The 18,629-nt window shown below is 45.2% G+C and overlaps 1 protein-coding gene across 1 annotated transcript in view; it reads right to left on the bottom strand.

Annotated features, from left to right (window-relative positions):
• chm (CHM Rab escort protein) overlaps window positions 1-18,629 on the bottom strand; it is a 156,877-nt gene that overhangs the window by 96,901 nt on the left and 41,347 nt on the right. The window contains exons 4-6 of the mRNA XM_085996136.1: window positions 6,893-7,014; window positions 2,661-3,114; window positions 1,911-2,027 (exon numbers count right to left, since the gene is read on the bottom strand). Coding sequence (XP_085852262.1) covers window positions 1,911-2,027; window positions 2,661-3,114; window positions 6,893-7,014 — 693 coding nt within the window. The remainder of the gene's footprint in view (window positions 1-1,910; window positions 2,028-2,660; window positions 3,115-6,892; window positions 7,015-18,629) is intronic.

The following is an 18,629-nucleotide window of genomic DNA, read 5'->3' as shown; positions in this document are numbered from 1 at the left end:
CTCTCTCCCACCTGGCAGCTGTCTCTTACCTGCCAGTACACTTCACACCTAATCTCAGCTGCCTTTTGTCTCCACCGGCCTATTACCATCTCGTCTGGTTTCGAATACCTTTTATTGTCTCTTTTACTTTTGTTCGATCGCAGCCCTGCCTTCAATCTATTTTATTTTCTTTCCAGTTTTGAAAAAGGGTTTCGACCCGAAACGTCAACTCAAATTTCTCTCCACGGATGTTGCCTGACCTGCTGAGTTTTTCCAGCATTTTCTGTTGTTATTTCAGCTTTCCTACTTATGTCATATTCACCCTTGTTTTAGTCAACATGTAATATTTCCTGCAGAAAATTGCGCAACGGTTCCAGTGAAGCAGTACTAACTCATCGTTTTACGAATGACGATAACAATCCATGAGGAACCGTTAAAAGTGCCTTACATAGACAATCCAGAATTTAATCATTCCTCCGGTGTTAAAATATAAAAGTGCCTAAAGGTCTGAAAACAGCACTGCAAATTGAAAAGCTTTGGTGTGAACTTTACTAAAAAGGCAAGTGTATGCAAAAATGTCATTCGTTTTTCAGGCAAAAATAGCAATCCCACAAAAACAAAATGGCAAATAAATAGTATGCTGTTGGCTGCACAGGTGTTCTCCTCAGGCAGTACTAGGAGAAGTGCTTATTTCACCCATCGTTTCTTCTGTATTACGGCTGAGGTAGAAGCTTCACAGTTACTTTGTGGATTTGAGAGCTAGCTGGGGTTATATGTCAGCTATAAATACTTCAGCAGTTTATGGGCCGTTAACCACAGTTGCACTAGCTAAATTAACATTTCTGAGTATTTTGATGAATGACTATGAGCTTTAGAAATGGATCAATTCTTACATACTCAGCATGGAAAGGAACCCAATCAAGTAATCATGTAGTTTCTCACCTATCTCTTCATACCTTTCTGTGCCCTCTCCTTATCTCAGCTCTTTCATGAGGCCCACCTTCTGCTTCTTTAATTCCCTTCCCACTCAATTTCTAATCACATTTATTCTCAGTATATATAAATGATTTTGACGTGGCCATGGGGAGCACAATCTTGAAATATGCCAATGACACCAAAGAGTGAGAGGAACTGTAGGAGACGTCAGGAAGATACAGACATGTTAATCGGATGGACAGACAAGTGGCAGATGCAATTTAATTTGGAGAAGTGTGAGGAAATATACTTTGGGAGAACAAAAACAAAGAATGGGAGTATACATTCGATGGAAAGATGTTGATAGGTGTGGATGGAGAGAGAATCGGAAATCAAATACAAAATTCCTTGAAAGTGCGAGCATGAGTAGATAGAGACATGTAAATAACCAACAGTATTTTGGGTTTTGAATATCTATGCGTCTCCTTCTTTCGTCCTTGCAATGGAACAGCTAGAAAGTACAAATATAACTGCCCACTCTTAAAAACAGATCCAACACGGTAATGCTTGACAACATAACTAGGGCACAAAAAGTGAAAATCAGGACGGCCATTGTGCCGGTACAAACATTCCACACATACTTGCTACAAGAGAAGAGAACTGGGCCCACAGTGCAAACAGTCAACTGTGAAAAATAGACCAAGTCCTTTTCAAATTTATAATTCTAGGTTTGTATTTGTTTATATTAAACATGTATGTAAAGTTATAGTTTAAGCCTGCTTTCTTGCTATACTTAAGCAGTTTTTTTTCATAATTTGCAGCTTAATAAATTTCTAACAGTCCAGGGAGTGGTTGATACACAGAGGCAGCTTAAGTCTACAATTAAAGGTTTACCAGACTGGTTTTAAAATGGACAGAAAATGTATTGGGGTTCAAGTATTTTATTCTGTTCGCATCTTATTTGTCAAATGTCTATTAATTCCAAGAAGCAATTGTGAAGAGAAATTATAGGATACCTGTTCAACTTTTCCTCCTTGAAAAGTAAGTATCCTGGTGATATTTTTGAATTCTGCATACCGACTGACATTGGATTTGATAAGAAGATCAACCAGGGAGCCACGGGAATATAGAAACTGGAAGAACACAAATATCTCAGTTATATTTAGTAAGGCCTCCACTTGAAACTCAATTTTTAGATCACTGCAATGGTCTCAGATACTTCATCAAATGTTAGTTTTCTGCAGCATTTAAAATTTATGCCAAAACACATTAACCTTATAGAAAGTCACACTTTTAAAAGGTTATGGCATTATAACAACATTAAAAGAAAGCATTGAGGCATAAGTTTGCTTCTCTCTCAATACAAAATAGATAGATCTTGCCAATATTAAGATTCATAATTGACAAAAAAGCATTTCACGCTGTGCCAAGAACCTTCAATAGTCCTTTGCTTGACCCTCACTGGCTACTCTTACTTTACAGTAATATTAGGAATAGTTTGATTAGAAATGCGATGGCAGAGAATAAATGCTTTTGCAGGTTAGTTCGGCATTATTTCTTCCCAGCATTGAACTGAACACAGATGGCCCAGAAGTACAGACAACAGGGGACACTCATTGATCTGCAGCATGTAAATAAAAGCAAACCACAATAAGAACGCTCTGTACCTATAAGAAAACTCAACTAATACCAAGTCCTATTTGTAATTTCCATGTTAATTATAAGAATGCCGTAAACCATTAGTGAAGTAAAAACAAAATAGTTACCTTTGAAGTCAAGTCAATGTTAAATTTCCTGCCATTCTTTACAATCTGTGAGTAAGTCATCTTTTTTGCTTCTTTCTTCACTTCTTGAGCAGAAGCATCAGTAGTTTGCTCTATATTGTCAGCTTCCATCTCAACTGAAGCTATACTGACAGCAATCCTTTTTGTGTCCTGACTTATTTCACTGGCTGTGGATGAAGGGATGTTGCTGGAACAGGGTTTGCCCTCTGGATGAATTATTTCAGAGGGAACTTCTTCCTTTGTTGAAAGTGGAGAATCTTGATCCTTAAGATTTTCTAGAGCAGATTCTGCATCACCACTGCTTGTAACTTTACACGTCTGATTTTTCTCATCTTGATTGCTCAATACTGCATTCTCTAGCGCAGTGTTAGAATCTACATTAGTTTGCTTATTTTCAAGTGCTCCTACTTCCATAACATCTTCCTCTGCAACTGTGCTATCAATTACAAAAAAAAAACAAATAAATCATCACAAGTCAGAAATACCACAGGATACAATTTTATTACCCTTCAGCATGGTCTTCCTCATTCTTTCCAGAAATTGATCAGACAATAGGACACAGGATCAAATCAGTAAAAGGCAAATTGGGACAGATATCAGGAAATTCTTCTTGACTCCTGGAGAATAGTGGAAGCAAAACTCTGGAATCATTTAAGAAATAATTGGATACTGCAATGGAGGGGCTGTAGTGTGCTTCTGGATGAAGCATGAGGAGCCGAATGGCCTTCGTCATCCAGAATTATCTTGATCATCATAAACCCATTTTGCAACAGGGGAAAAAAAAAAATCACAAGACAATGTCTCAAGAGCTTGCTTGCAGCGGGCTAATAAGCTGCAATTGCCTTCAAACATTGCACTGAAAAACCACAACCCCAAAAGTCCCCCCTCAGTTCACGCTGATAATGGGAGCTACAGGATAGATAACTTCACAGAATCAGTGACTAATTTCAAGTTAACCAACAAACTTCATCCATTCCAAATCTGAGATATTGGGAAGGAAGACAACAACTATTTATGAAGTTTATTGTTCAGATACAAAGAGCGAGGAAGACCAAACCAAAAAGATAATCCAACTCTACAAGCAGGATTTGATGTTTCATCCTTCCTCCAGAATGCATCATCTTGATAAAAAGGTGAAAGCATGGAAAATATCAGCCTTAAGAGTCAAGAATTTAAAGTCTTCTGACACTGACTCACCAAGGTATTCACTGCCAAAGCAGAATGAGTTTGTTTTCCTTGGTAATTCCTGAACCAATTGTTCAACTGCCCACTCAGTTACTATATTACTTGGAAACTATGTTTTATTATGAAATAAAACAAATAACCTAAATTGTCATAGATTCTTTGTTTTATCAACACAATGCATGTCATAAGTGATCACATGGTTTTATGCTCACATCATTGTCATTTGAGGGTGTGAAGTCAGTAAAACAAAACAATCAAGGTTAGCAGTTTGTCTACATAGGAACATACAAATTAGCAGGAGTAGGCCACTCGGCCCCTCAAGCCTGCTCCGCCATTCAATAAAACCATGGCTGATCTGATTACTCCACATTCCCGCCTACCTCCGATAACCCTTCACCCCCTTGCTTATCAAGAATCTATCTACCTCTGCCTTAAAAATATTCAGAGTCTATTTAGGGTTAAAGGCGCCACCAGGCTTCGTGTGCATCAAATGGTAGAACTAATATGGTCAAGGATCTTAGCAGACAGAATAGAGGTCAAAATGGAAAATAATTGTCTGCATTGGAGCCAATGGTGTATTGTGCATAACTAAATTATTTTTAAAAAAAAAGAATATTGTGCAAATTGCCTCCTGGAACATTAATGAATTCCAATCACCAGTAAAAGAAGCCCAGTATAAACTAAATTAAACTGCCTCAAAATGAACAAGGTAGGAATGCTCCAGACTTATTTCATCCAAATAGACAAGGCTAAATTAAAGAGTAGATTACTGTCGGTGGAGTTTTGCTCAACACTTTTGTCTTGCGTTCACAGTAAAAAGGCAGTTTCCATACACAGTCTCCTATAAACAGAAACCTGTGCCCTGAGCCATGCCATGTATGTATTCAAGTGCCCGGGTTTAATAATTAACCCTTATTCAGGGAATATTGTTCACTGGAGCTGTGCTCGTCTCTTCCAAAAGGTGGAAAATATCATGTCAACAGACCAAAGTGTATGGGCTAAAACTACTGGGCCAGATTTATTTACAGGCTAAATAATGCATAAAATTCAAATGATACAGCAAGATACTGAAGCAGCAAAATAATTAAACAATAAAAGGAGAATCAGTCTACAAGGGGCTAATATGCCCTTTTTAGAATGCATTTCCAGAGTCTGATGAACAACTTCTGGGTCGAAGTCTCTTGGTTTATTTTCCAGGTGTGTTGTTGTACAGTACATGGATGATGCAAAGCTCATACCTTATCAGGTGAGCTATTAATGCCTAAACACACATTGCCTGCTCCATACATTTCCTTAATGGCTCAGCAGTCAATGAATCTCTGCTGCCATCAGTCATGTGCGTGTCACTAAGTTTATATTTTCCAGTGCCATCAAATGCACAAGATGTGCAAGTCAACCGGTGATAGCACTGAAGTAAATAATAAATATAGAACTTACGCAGTACAGAAGTACATGTAACCATTAGTTTAGATCAATGTGAAATGAGATGCATGCAGAACTCTTGATTCCATGGTAGAAGTCGTTAACCTAGTTCGCCCTTTACAATGGCTTTCCGAGGTTAAGTGCCATTGATTAAAAATAGATTTTCATCTATCAGGTAGATGATTTATTTTCATAGATCATGTGGGAGGATCTAAAACTGAGTGTATCTAGCAGTAAAGCCATTCCCTTACAACATTCTCCTTCAAGATTTAAAAAGTGAACACTATGCCCATACCTTGCATTCAATATAAAAAGTATTTTGTCTTTTTTTTTTTATTTTTAAAAAGGGGGTAGAGGAAGAGAAGCACGAAGGCATATGAAAGGTACAGCCAGGCAATTAAACAGGACATTTATCTCAAATTTAGCCCATGATTGCTGAAAGCACAGAGGCTGAGAAATGGTTCTTTGGTGCATCAGATTTATGTAAATCAATATCCAACATTAATTCAGCTTTATGAATACACAAAACATAGAAAAGCATATTTCAAAAGCTAAATATTTCCACATATTGAGCTACATTTTACTGTTTGAGACATCAGCAGCAATGTGACTGATGTCACATTGCTGGGCAAAATATACAGGGAACACTGCAAATATCAACACAGGAAACCAGAAAATTTCATAAAACAAATATCTACATGCAATTAAAGAGAGAAGGAAGAAACTTGCTCTGTATTAAAAGGGCCATGGTCTTAATGAAAAAAATCAAGCTTTATTCCTGTCTGAAATGGAGAAGAACGATACCATGCCAAAATGATTCAAAAATGTGTTTCATTGTCATTTATATCACTGCAGTGTGCTTACAAATAGTTCTGCTAAAACTTTTCATGAAGATAATACCATTTAAATACCTAGCTAGCACTCTACTGAAAGAAACAAATAAACTTAAACATACAGAACTTAAATGCCAAGTAACGTTAGTGAGCAGGAAGCATATAGTGACATCATACTTCAATTTCATTCTCTGATGTTTGGTCATGAAATGTTTAAAGCTGCAAAAATAGCTAAACGTTAAAAACAAATCCCTAGCATGTATTACTGGTTTTATTTTAACAAGTACAGAAAACAACAGAATGTGGTCACGGATTTCAATGGACTCATCAGTGGGAGCAACACTCAACAGTGTAGGGAGAGATTCTCACTGCAAACATGTGAGAGCTAGAAGTTCATTTCAGGGATAGCCTGGAAATGTAGAATTGTGCAATTATGTCTGGCAATTATAGAAGTAGAGTGAGCTCCTTCATATTTTACAGCTGAGAGTTCATGAGTGTGAACGTTCATATCAGCGCTATGAAAATTATGAGGCACGATAATCAGCCGAGCTCAGCACTGATCAAAATCCTTCACAGAAAAATCTACTGGGTTTACCTACACTTTAAGGTGATGCAATGCACCTGACGACAAAATGCTCTTTTGCTGCTGTCATTTTCTAACTAAATGTGACAATGGATGTTCTTGGGGTTTCTGCGAGGCTGATTTTGAATCCTGTGATTCTCCTTACCTTATTTTTCTTAGAAATAAAGAACATCGCATTTTGAAAAACACACCTTGCATAGCAGAAGACTTCCAAATTTTCAATGGACTTATCCATCTGATCAAGTTGAATGGCATCTTCCCCTTCTAGTATCTTGTCTTTCCAGTTAACTTCTGTATTGCTAGGGGTCTGTCCCTGATACAGGAATATCAAATGAATGGAAAATCAGAATTGACAGAAAAACAAACTACAATACCTAGGGTTACTTCTAATGACTAACAGTAAATAAAGATATTTTGTCTAAGGTGCCTACATTTGAAGGCTTTCAGTATCATCAGGTGTGGTTCATTGACAATATATTCAATAAACAAATTCTTAATTTTTTTTTATTGATGCAAAAGTTAAACAAAGTTTTTTTCAATCAAAAAGCATCTAAATTACTACATAATATTCAATTGTAGATTATTTGCATGACAACTTAGTTTTAAAAATGCGAGGAATGAAAATTTATTGAAGGGCATTTGAGAACTTTTTTTACATTTTACTTTTTACCAGACACAACTCAAAATTGGAAGTTTCTTTTAGAGATGGCACAAGTCAAACTTTTCACAGAAATTGTTAACCTTTTTTCTCAGTATATTCACATGGCTTCTCCCTGGAAAATATCAAGGGCATGTAGAATAATACATACAACATTTTTGTAAAAGGAAATTTATGTTTTAATGTGAACAACAAAAAGGTCAGAGGATATATACACACACATTTAACCATGAACAAAAGGAAGCATTATTGCTAAAAATACCAGCAATTTTTTTGGTTTGGGCAGATCGCCATTATTGTTGCACGGATGCATAATCATCTGGAGGTCATTCCTTCAAAATGTCAGTGCCATAAACTAAAAGTAACTCCACTTGCCAATTTGTAATGCAAGGGATCCAATGGCTTGTTCAAGATGTTTGTTATTACTCTAATAAAATAAATTACAAAATGTAATTTTAAAAGCATTTTTCATATAGTCCGATTACATTGTACCTTCTCTGGTTTGGAATTACTTTTTCACTTGTTAATTTCTACTTTATCGGACTCGAGCAGCCATTTCCAGGGTGCTGCATACCATTTACAGGAAGTGCAACAACAACTTGCCTTTGTAAATCACCTCTAACAGAGTAAAACATCTCAGCGCGTTCCACAGGAACGTAATCAGACAAAAAAATTGTCAGCCAGCCAAAGGAGACTTTAGGACAGGTGATTAAATCTAGCGTAGAAGTCACACTGGTATACATGCCAAATTTTGTACCATGAGCACAAAGGGAACCACAATGTTTTGTTTTCATATCTCCATACTTTCAATGTCAGAAATACAACTGTTTAAGGAACAGTCTGAATGCTGTAAAACTAATGTGTGATGAGCCATTATGTGGCAACCAAATTATCAGTCTTGTAGGTGAAGATATGAATCCCATTTTCTGCACTAGAATGCCAGAAATCTGGGAACTTTGGTGTTACTTATTCTGACTACTGCCAGGACACTGTATTTTTGGAAAAAGACAGCAAGGAAGAGAAAAGTTTATAACAATAATGGATCTAGTAGTTTCCAATTTCCTGTCCTATAGCCAAAGTACAATTACTTCAGTTTTTCACGCCCATTTTTGCAAATTACTTCTCCCCATTCTTCCCCCTCCCTTAGGTGAGATATGCAAGAGTTGGGTAACAGAGCAATGTTCTATGAGTCAGCAGCAGGCATGTCCAGGATGGATAGGGAACAATCAAATACAAAGTAAAACTCACTAATCTGCCTGAAAACTACCTCCTACTTCAATGTGAACTTGTCTCATTTCTTGTAGCCACCCTTACAAGTTCTAAGTGTGAGACTACCAATTTAGTAGTTATTTACACTTTAGCACTCTGGACACACATCTAGTTGGAACTGGGTTGACAATGCCCCAAATTCATTTCATGTACAACAACTTATATTTGTATAGCACCCCTCACCTGGAATATTATCATAGAATCATAGAAGGTTACAGCACGGAAGCAGGCCATTTCGGCCCACCGTGTCCGCGCCTGCCAACAAAGAGCTATCCAGCCTAACCCCACTTCCCAGCTCTTGGTCCGTAGCCCTGCAGGTTACAGCATCCCAAGTGCACATCCAAGTACTTTTTAAAATGTGGTTAGGGTTCTTGCCTCTACCACCCTTTCAGGCAGTGAGTTCCAGACCCCCACAACCCTCTAGGGGAAGAAATTTCCCCTCAAATCCCCTCTAAACCTTCCACCAATTATTTAAATCTGTGCCCCTGGTTTTTGACCCCTCTGCTAAGGGAAATAGGTCCTTTCTATCCACTTTATCTATGCCCCTCATAATTTTATACACCTCAATAAGGTCTCCCCTCAGCCTCCTCTGTTCCAAGGAAAACAAACCCAGTCTATCCAGTCTTTCCTCATAGTTAAGATTCTCTACTTGCGGCAACATCCTTGTAAATCGTCTCTGTACCCTCTCTAGTGCAATCACATCTTTTCTGTAATGTGGTGACCAGAAATACACGCAGTACTCTAGCTGAGGCCTAACTAGTGTTTAATACAGTTGAAGCATAACCCCCGGCTCTTGTATTCTATGCCACGGCTAATAAAGGCAAGCATTCCGTATGCCTTCTTAACCACCTTATCTACCTGGCCTACTACCTTCAGGGATCTGTGGACATGCACTCCAAGGTCCCTTTGTTCCTCGACACTACTCCGTGTCCTATCATTTAATGTGTATTCCCTTGCCTTGTTAGCCCTCCCCAAATGCATTACCTTGTGGCGGAGCCACGAAGGGACTCCGATCAACTGCATATAATTCCCTTTAACAGTATGTCAGCTACAGCCTGAGTCTGTATCTTTGTATATACTGTTTGCATATTCAGAGCGCGGTCCCTTTAAGAGCGTGGGCAAACGCGATGACGTCACGCCCTTCATCACGTGATCCCCACCGGCGGGAAAAACGTGCTATCATGACGCCAACCACGGGACCACCCAAGCAGTCCTCGTGGAGCCTCCGAACTGACTAGACCTGTATTCGTAGTTCTCTTGCATTAGTTTGTAAAACTCAGTTTGTTTTACATTAAACATCGTTTGTTTGATCGCCTGAGTCGACCTCTTGATAGGAACTAGACATTCCTACATTGGTGACCCCGACTTTTGCGAACGGTTTTCGCAGAAGGACGAAGCATGAAAACAAACGCCGTTACATTGCAGCTACCGAAATTCTGGGAGCAACAAGCGACCTCGTGGTTCATCCAGGTTGAAGCCCAGTTTGCACTACGGAACATCGTTGCGGATCAGACCCGTTACTTCTGTGTGGTCTCCGCACTCGACAGCGCCACCGCCTCGTGGATCGTCAGCCTGCTCGAGAACCCCCCGGGCGACCGCAAGTATGAAACACTCAAGGCGCGGTTGTTACAGGTCTTCGGGCTCACGAAGTGGGAACGCGCCCGCCGACTGCTCGCTACGCCCGGCCTCGGGGACTCCAAGCCGTCTGAGCTCATGAGCCAAATGCTCACGCTCCTTGGCTCCGAACCGGAATGCTTCCTCTTTAAGGAGCTATTCCTCAGTCAGTTACCAGAGCAAGTACAAGCTGCCCTGGCCAGGTCCGAAGTCACAGACAGCGCAGCGCTTGCTGCCGAAGCAGACAAGATTTTCGCGGTGACGCAGCAGTACTGCGCTGCCGCGAGGCACCCATCCCCCCCAGATGCCGCCCCAGCTCCTCAACCCGCGGGGCTGTGCTGCTACCATGCCCGTTTTGGCGCCAAAGCAAGATGTTGCCGCCCTCCCTGCAGCTTCTCGCCCAAAACTAAAAAACAACAGCAACTCTGCAAAAAGGGGAACGGGTCTAACGGATGCCCCGCGGCTACGATGGCAATCGGAAATTCAGGCAAGCTTCTGTTTATCACCGACTCCCTCTCCGGTCGGCGATTCCTATGCGACTCCGGGGCGCAGTGTAGCATCCTACCCGCGTCAGCTCTGGAAGTACAGGCTGGGAGGCACGGCCTCTTCCTCGAGGTGGCTAATGGCGGTGCTATCCGGACCTTCGGCAAACGGCGGGTCCAGGTGTGCTTCGGCGGCCAGCGATTTGTTTGGGAATTTGTTACGGCCAGGGTTTCACAAGCCATCCTTGGCGCGGATTTCCTGTGCGCCAACGGCCTCCTGGTCGATGTGCGGAACCGGCGGCTGATCAACGCGGCCACGTTTCACTCTATTCCTTGCCACCGTGGTAACACCATGTCGCGCACCGTCTCCTGCGCTTTCCCAACTCCGGACGATTTCTCTCGCCTGCTCGGTGAATTTCCGGACCTGACCAGACCTACGTTCTCCTCTACGGCCACGAAGCGTGGTGTGGAACACCACATCACTACCACCGACCCCCCGGTCCACGCGCGGGCCCGGCGCCTCGAACCCGGCAAGCTGGCAGTCGCGAAGGCAGAGTTTGCTACGATGGAACGCCTGGGGATTATCCGCCGGTCCAATAGTCCCTGGTCTTCACCTCTCCACATAGTTCAGAAACCTGGCGGCGGATGGCGGCCATGCGGCGACCACTCCGGATCGATACCCGATCCCCCACATTCAGGATTTCTCTGCCCATTTGGCTTGGAACACCGTGTTTTCCAAGGTGGATCTGGTTCGAGGCTACCACCAGGTCCCGGTACACCCGCAGGACGTGCAGAAGACAGCAGTCATCACCCCATTCGGCCTTTTTGAATTTTTGAGGATGCCTTTTGGGTTGAAGAACGCTGCCCAGGCCTTCCAGCGCCTCATGGACTCCGTGCTGCGGGACCTCAAGTTCCTTTTCATCTATTTAGAAGACATCCTCGTGGCCAGTCGAAATAAGGAGGAACACATCGCGAACCTACGCACCCTCTTTCGTCGCCTCAGCCAACACGGCCTGATTCTCAACCCGGCCAAGTGTCAGTTTGGTCTGCCCCACATCGATTTCCTGGGACATCGCACGGTGGCATAGTGGTTAGCACTGTTGCCTCACAGCGCCAGGGACCCGGGTTCGAATCCGGCCTCGGGCGACTGTGTGTGGAGTTTGCACATTCTCCCCGTGTTTGCGTGGGTTTTCTCCGGGTGCTCCGGTTTCCTCCCACAGTCCAAAGATGTGCAGGTTAGGTTGATTGGCTATGATAAATTGACCCTTAGTGTTAGGGGGATTAAATACGTGGGGTTATGGGGATAGGGTGGGATATGTGTTGGTGTAGGGGTTACGGGGATAGGGTGGGATGTGTCGGTGCAGGCTCGATGGGCCAAAATGGCCTCTATCTGCACTGTGGGGTTTCTGTGATTTCTGTGATTTACATCGGAGGGAGCGGTGCCTTTGCAAGCAAAGGTAGAGGCAGTGACATCCTTTCCGCGCCCGCAGACCATCAAGGCCCTGCAGGAGTTCCTCGGGATGGTAAATTTTTACCACCGCTTCGTGCCTAAAGCAGCTCTGCTCATGCAGCCCCTGTACGAGGCCCTCAAGGGCAAGTCTGGCAAGGATCCGGTAAGCTGGACGGTCAACATGGACCGGGCGTTCGTTGACACAAAAAGCGCCCTCGCCAATGCGACCATGCTGGCGCACCCGCTGCCAGGTGCCACCATCACCCTCACCACCGACGTGTCAGACTACGCCATCGGCGCAGTGCAGGAACAGTGGGTAAATGGAACGTGGCAACCGCTTGCGTTCTTCAGCCGTCAACTATGGCGAAACGAGCGGAAGTACTGTACCTTCGACCGGGAGTTGCTGGCTCTGTTTCTGGCCATCCGCCATTTCCGGTTCTTGCTGGAAGGACGTCCTTTCACTGCTTTTGTAGACCATAAGCCACTAACGTTCGCTATGGCCAAGACCGCCGAACCGTGGGCAGCCCGACAACAATGTCAGCTAACGTTTATCTCTGAATTCACTATGGATATTCAGCACGTGGCCGGTAAAGACAACCTGGTGGCAGATTGCCTCTCCCGCGCGACCGTTCACACAGTCCAGCTCGGCATCGACTATGCCCTCATGGTTGCGGATCAAGCCTCGGATCCAGAGGTGCAAGCTTACCGAACCAGCCCCTCTAGCCTCCAAGAGGCCGACGTCAAATTCCACGCTGCAGGCACCACGCTATTTTGTGACGTCTCCGTAAGAGATCCTCGCCCTATCGTGCCGGTCGCCTGGCGCCACAAAGTGTTTGACGCCATACACTGGTTGTCACACCCTGGCATGAAGGCCTCGCAAAGGCTGATGTCGTCCAAGTTCGTTTGGCGGGGCATGCATATGGATGTCCGCGACTGGGCCAACACCTGCGTGGTCTGCCAAAAGGCCAAGGTGCAGCATCACATCAACGCTCCATTGGCCACCTTCGCTGTTCCGGAGCGACGGTTCGATCATGTGAATGTGGACCTGGTGGGGCCACTTCCACCTTCTCATGGGTTTGCACATATCCTTACGACAGTAGACCGCACCACTAGATGGCCAGAGGCAGTTCCCTTGGCATCCACCACTTCGGCAGACGTAGCCAGGGCATTCATCTCCTCTTGGGTCGCCCGTTTCGGGGTACCGGCGGACATCTCTTCTGATCGTGGGCCGCAGTTTTCCTCCGAGCTCTGGAACGCAGTGGCTCAGGGGCTCGGTATCAAGCTACATCGCACCACAGCCTACCATCCATAGGCAAACGGCCTGTGCGAACGATTTCACAGGTCGCTCAAAGCCGCACTGAGGGCCAGCCTCCAAGGCGCTGGATGGGTGGACAGGATACCATGGGTCCTCTTGGGTTTTCGCACGGCACCCAAGGAAGATCTTCGCTCGTCCTCGGCAAAGCGCGTCTATGGCCAGCCGCTACGCGTACCTGGGGATTTCCTTCTGACTCCAACAGAGACATGGTCCGCATCCAATCAAATCAGCCACCAGGAGGCAGCCAGGTGTTTTGCACCAGTAACAACGTCGCATCACGGCTTTCAGAGCTCCCACGTCCCAGCAGAGCTGAAGAACGCCGAATATGTGTTCATCCGCCACAACGCTCATCGAGACCCGCTCAAGGCCCCTTACACTGGTCCTTTCCGCGTGCTAGAGCCGGGAGACAAAACTTTCTCGGTGGATATCGGAGATAAACCAGACCACATTTCGGTTGACTGGTTGAAGCCGGCACACTTGGACCTTAACCGCCCGGTCAAGACCGCACAGCCGCCAAAACGTGGCCGACCGCCCACAGTCACCGTGCCAGATCAAGCGCAACCACCCGCCAGCCCGCCCACCGTCCAGCAGCTTCCACTGCAAGTGTACAGGCTGGTCAGGCCTCGTCGCCGTTTCACTTTTTCTGTTAAAGACAATTCTGGGGGGGCGCATGTGGCGGAGCCACGAAGGGACTCCGATCAACTGTATATAATTCCCTTTAACAATATGTCAGCTACAGCCTGAGTCTGTATCTTTGTATATACTGTTTGCATGTACAGAGCACGGTCCCTTTAAGAGCATGGGCAAATGCGATGACATCACGCCGTTCATCACGTGATCCCCCACCGGCGGGAAAAACGTGATGACGTCAGCCACGGGACCACCCAAGCAGTCCTCGTGGAGCCTCCGAACTGACTAGACCTGTATTCGTAGTTCTCTTGCATTAGTTTGTTAAAAGTTTGTTTTACATTAAACATCGTTTGTTTGATCGCCTGAGTCGACCTCAGTTTCTTGATAGGAACTAGACATTCCTACAACCTCACACTTCTCCGGATTAAATTCCATTTGCCACTGTTCTGCCCACCTGACCAATTTATTGATATCTTACTGCAGTCTACAGCTTCCTTCTTCAGTATCAACCACACAACCGATTTTAGTATCATCTGCAAACTTCTTAATCATATCCCCTATATTTTATAGGGGATAGGGCTTGGGTGGGATGGCTGTCAGTGTAGGGACCGGGTGCTAGGGTTTGGATGATCAGCCGTGATCTCGTTGAATGGCGGAGCAGGCTCGAAGGGCCGAATGGCCTACTCCTATCTTCTATGTTTCTATATTCAAGTCTAGATCATTGATATATACCACAAAAAGCATGGGACCTAGTGCCGAGCCCTGCGGAACCCCACTGGAAACAGCCTTCCAGTCACAAACACCTATCAACCATTACCCTCTGCTCCCCGTCACCGAGCCAGTTTTGAATCCAACTTGACACGTTGCCCTGGATTCCATGGGCCTTTAGCTTCCTGACCAGTCTGCCATGTGGAACCTTATCAAAAGCCTTGCTGAAGTCCATATACTATACATCAAACGCACTACCCTCATCTACCCTCCTTGTTACCTCCTCAAAAAATTCAATCAAGTTTGTCAGACACGACCATCCCTTAACAAATCCGTGCTGACTATCCATGATTAATCCGTTGCTTTCTAAATGAAGATTTATCCTGTCCTTCAGAATTCTTTCCAATAATTTTCCCACCACCAAGGTTAGGCTGACTGGCCTGTAATTACGCAGCCTATCCTTTTCTCCCTTTTTAAACAAGGGTACCACATTAGCAGTCCTCCAGTACCACACCTGAAGCCAGAGAGGATTGGAAAATGATGATCAAGGACTCTGCAATTTCCTCTTTTGCTTCACTATCTTACTAGGACACAAGAAGAGAAAGAGAAGAGAGGACACTGAATGGGGACAGGAACAGAAGAACCAAAAGCACAATTGAGATTTTTAAAGAGGTTTTTTGAAGGAAGTGAGAAATGGCAAGGCAAAGTGATTTAAGAGATGACAGGGGTGTAGTGACTGAAGGATCAGCATTTTAGCAGCAGCACTCCAGGGCAGTGTCCAATGTAAGCAATCTGTATGTAATGAAATCTGTTTGTCTTGGTCCTGTATTCGTTTTGCACTCATGTATATTACCCTCCCCCACTGTGTATAGTCTCACTTCCTCTTTCCCGACTAACCTGGGAGGTTCCAGGTCTTGGCTCTTGGCTCCGCCCCTGACTTCTCTTACATAAAGATCCCAGGATCTGTATGACTCATTCCTGTGAACCAGTCGGCGTGTTGAGATGTTAGCTCTGATCTTAGTGATTAAAAGCCAACTTGTTTAAGTCTATAACTTCTACTTTTGTGGTTATTGAAGGCCCATCAATTTTAATCACTAAAGAATACTAGGATGGATCGACTCCTAAAACCAGAGCGTCTGGACTTGGACCCACATTCTGCTGAAGCATCAAATCAATTTGGACACTGGCTCAAATGCTTCGAACTCTTCGCGGGGGCCTCATCCGCTAGCGAGGTAGATAAACTGAGTCTACTGACTACTCGCGTAAGTCATCGGATTTATTCATTCAGCCGGGACGCCACCTCTTACACGGAGGCCATCACTATCCTGAAGGCCCAATACCAGAGGCCGGTAAACGAAGTGTACGCCAGACAGCTGCTGGCTACACGCAGGCAGCGACCAGAGGAATCGATGGACGATTTCTTACAGGGCCTAAAGGACCTGGTCCGGGACTGTAACTGCAAGGCCGTGACGGCCAACGCGTACTCTGACGAATTGGTCCGCGATTCCTTCATCACGGGCCTCAAATCGAATTATATCCGGCAGAGACTGCTGGAGGTGGTGGTCCTGGACTTAAAAAAGGCAGTGGCCACTGCGCGATCGCTGGACGTGGCCCAGAAAAACTCTGACTCTTATTCTTCCGGCCATGCGGCCCTCACCGCCTCGTGCGCGCCGAGGGGGCCGCCATCTTGGAATCAGCCATCTTCCCCATCCAGGTCTCAGACCAGCTCTACGCCGCCGGAGTCCCCACACAGAAGTTCACCCAGGAGTCCTACTACAGCGGCAATGTCTCAAGGCCCGAAATGCTACTTCTGCGGCCAGGCCAAGCACCCCAGACAACAATGCCCAGCGAAGGACGCTACATGCTTCAAATGTAAGAAAAAGGGGCATTTTAGCAAAGTCTGCAGGGGGAATCCGATTTCCAACTCAGTCACCACCTCGTGCGTGCCGCCATCTTGGGATCCGCCATCTTTTCCCGACTCAACGGCCGCCCAGGGCCCAACAGTGGCTTCGAACACGGTGGATCAATCCAGGCCACACCCGTTGACAAAATCCATGATGGACATACAGGTAAACGGGAATTTAACAAAATGTTTAATTGACTGTGGGAGTACCGAGAGTTTTATCCACCCTAGCCTGGTACGGCGGCACTCATTAACGGTAACCCCTACACGGAGTAGAATTGCTACGGCTGCTAAGCCCCACACTTCGGACATTTTGGGCTACTGTGTGGTAACACTGACTGTAAAAGGCACGGACTACAAGGATTTTAAACTCCTCGTGATGCCAGAACTCTGTGTTAATGTAATCTTGGGCCTGGACTTCCAGTGCCACCACGAAAGTGTCACGCTAGCATATGGCGGGTCCCAGCCGCCACTCACAGTCTGTGGCCTATCAACCTTAAAAATCAGCCCACCCTCTTTATTCGCTAATCTCGCTCCGAACTGTAGGCCCATAGCGACCAAAAGTAGACGGTACAGTCTGGAAGACAGACACTTTATCAAGGCGGAAGTGGACAGACTCCTGTGGGAAGGCATTATTGAATGCAGTACCAGCCCGTGGCGTGCCCAAGTAGTCATAGTTAAAAATAGCGAAAAGAAACGGATGGTAATTGACTACAGCCAGACTGTTAATATTTATACCCAGCTGGACGCCTACCCTTTACCCCGCATATCAGAAATGGTCAACCAGATTGCGCAATACCGAGTCTTCTCGACTATCGACCTCAAATCTGCGTATCACCAGCTCCCCATTAGAACGGAGGACCGCCCATACACCGCCTTCGAGGCGAACGGGTGCCTCTACCATTTTCTCAGAGTGCCCTTCGGGGTAACAAATGGGGTCTCGGTCTTCCAACGTGAGATGGACCGCATGGTTGACGAGAATAAACTACAAGCTACCTACCCCTATCTGGACAATGTCACTATCTGCGGGCACAACCAGCAAGACCACGATCTAAATCTTGCGAGATTTTTAAAAACTGCCCTAAAGCTGAATCTAACCTACAACGAAGACAAATGTGTCTTCAACACAACCCGTCTCTGTATCTTCGGCTGTGTGGTGGAAGATGGGGTAATTGGACCGGACCCTGACCGATTACGCCCCCTAAAGGAACTGCCCCTGCCACACAATCCCAAAGCTTTAAAAAGGTGCCTGGGATTTTTTTCGTATTATGCCCAATGGGTGCCCAATTACTCTGATAAGGCCCGACCCCTCATTAAATCGACATCCTTCCCACTATCAGCTGAAGCTCGGGAGGCTTTCACCAGTATTAAACAGGACATTGAAAGGGCTGCAGTGTGTGCAGTGGACGAATGCATTCCCTTTCAAGTCGAAAGCGATGCGTCAGACTTTACCTTAGCTGCGACCCTCAATCAGGCTGGGAGACCTGTGGCCGCCTTCTCCCGACCCCTTCAGGGACCTGAAATCAGGCACTCTTCTGTCGAGAAGGAGGCACAGGCTATAGTGGAGGCAGTGCGGCACTGGAGACACTACCTAGCCGGCAAACGTTTCACCCTGCTAACCGACCAGCGGTCGGTGGCTTTCATGTTTAATAACAAAGGGGGAAAATCAAGAATGACAAAATACTCAGGTGGAGGATTGAACTATCCACGTTCGACTATGATATTATGTACAGGCCGGGAGCCCTTAATGAACCCCCAGATGCCCTATCGCGGGGAATGTGTGCCAGCATTCATACGGACAAATTACAGGGTCTCCACAACGACCTCTGTCACCCAGGGGTCACCCGACTATACCATTTTATAAAGTCCCGCAATCTGCCCCACTCCATCGAGGAGGTC

Source organism: Somniosus microcephalus, chromosome 1 (assembly GCF_052327205.1).
Source record: "Somniosus microcephalus isolate GS21.2 chromosome 1, FLI_Smic_1.0, whole genome shotgun sequence".
Taxonomy (NCBI): domain Eukaryota; kingdom Metazoa; phylum Chordata; class Chondrichthyes; order Squaliformes; family Somniosidae; genus Somniosus; species Somniosus microcephalus.
The sequence above is the reverse complement of the archived record's forward strand: the minus strand, read 5'-3'. Positions and strand labels throughout refer to the sequence as shown.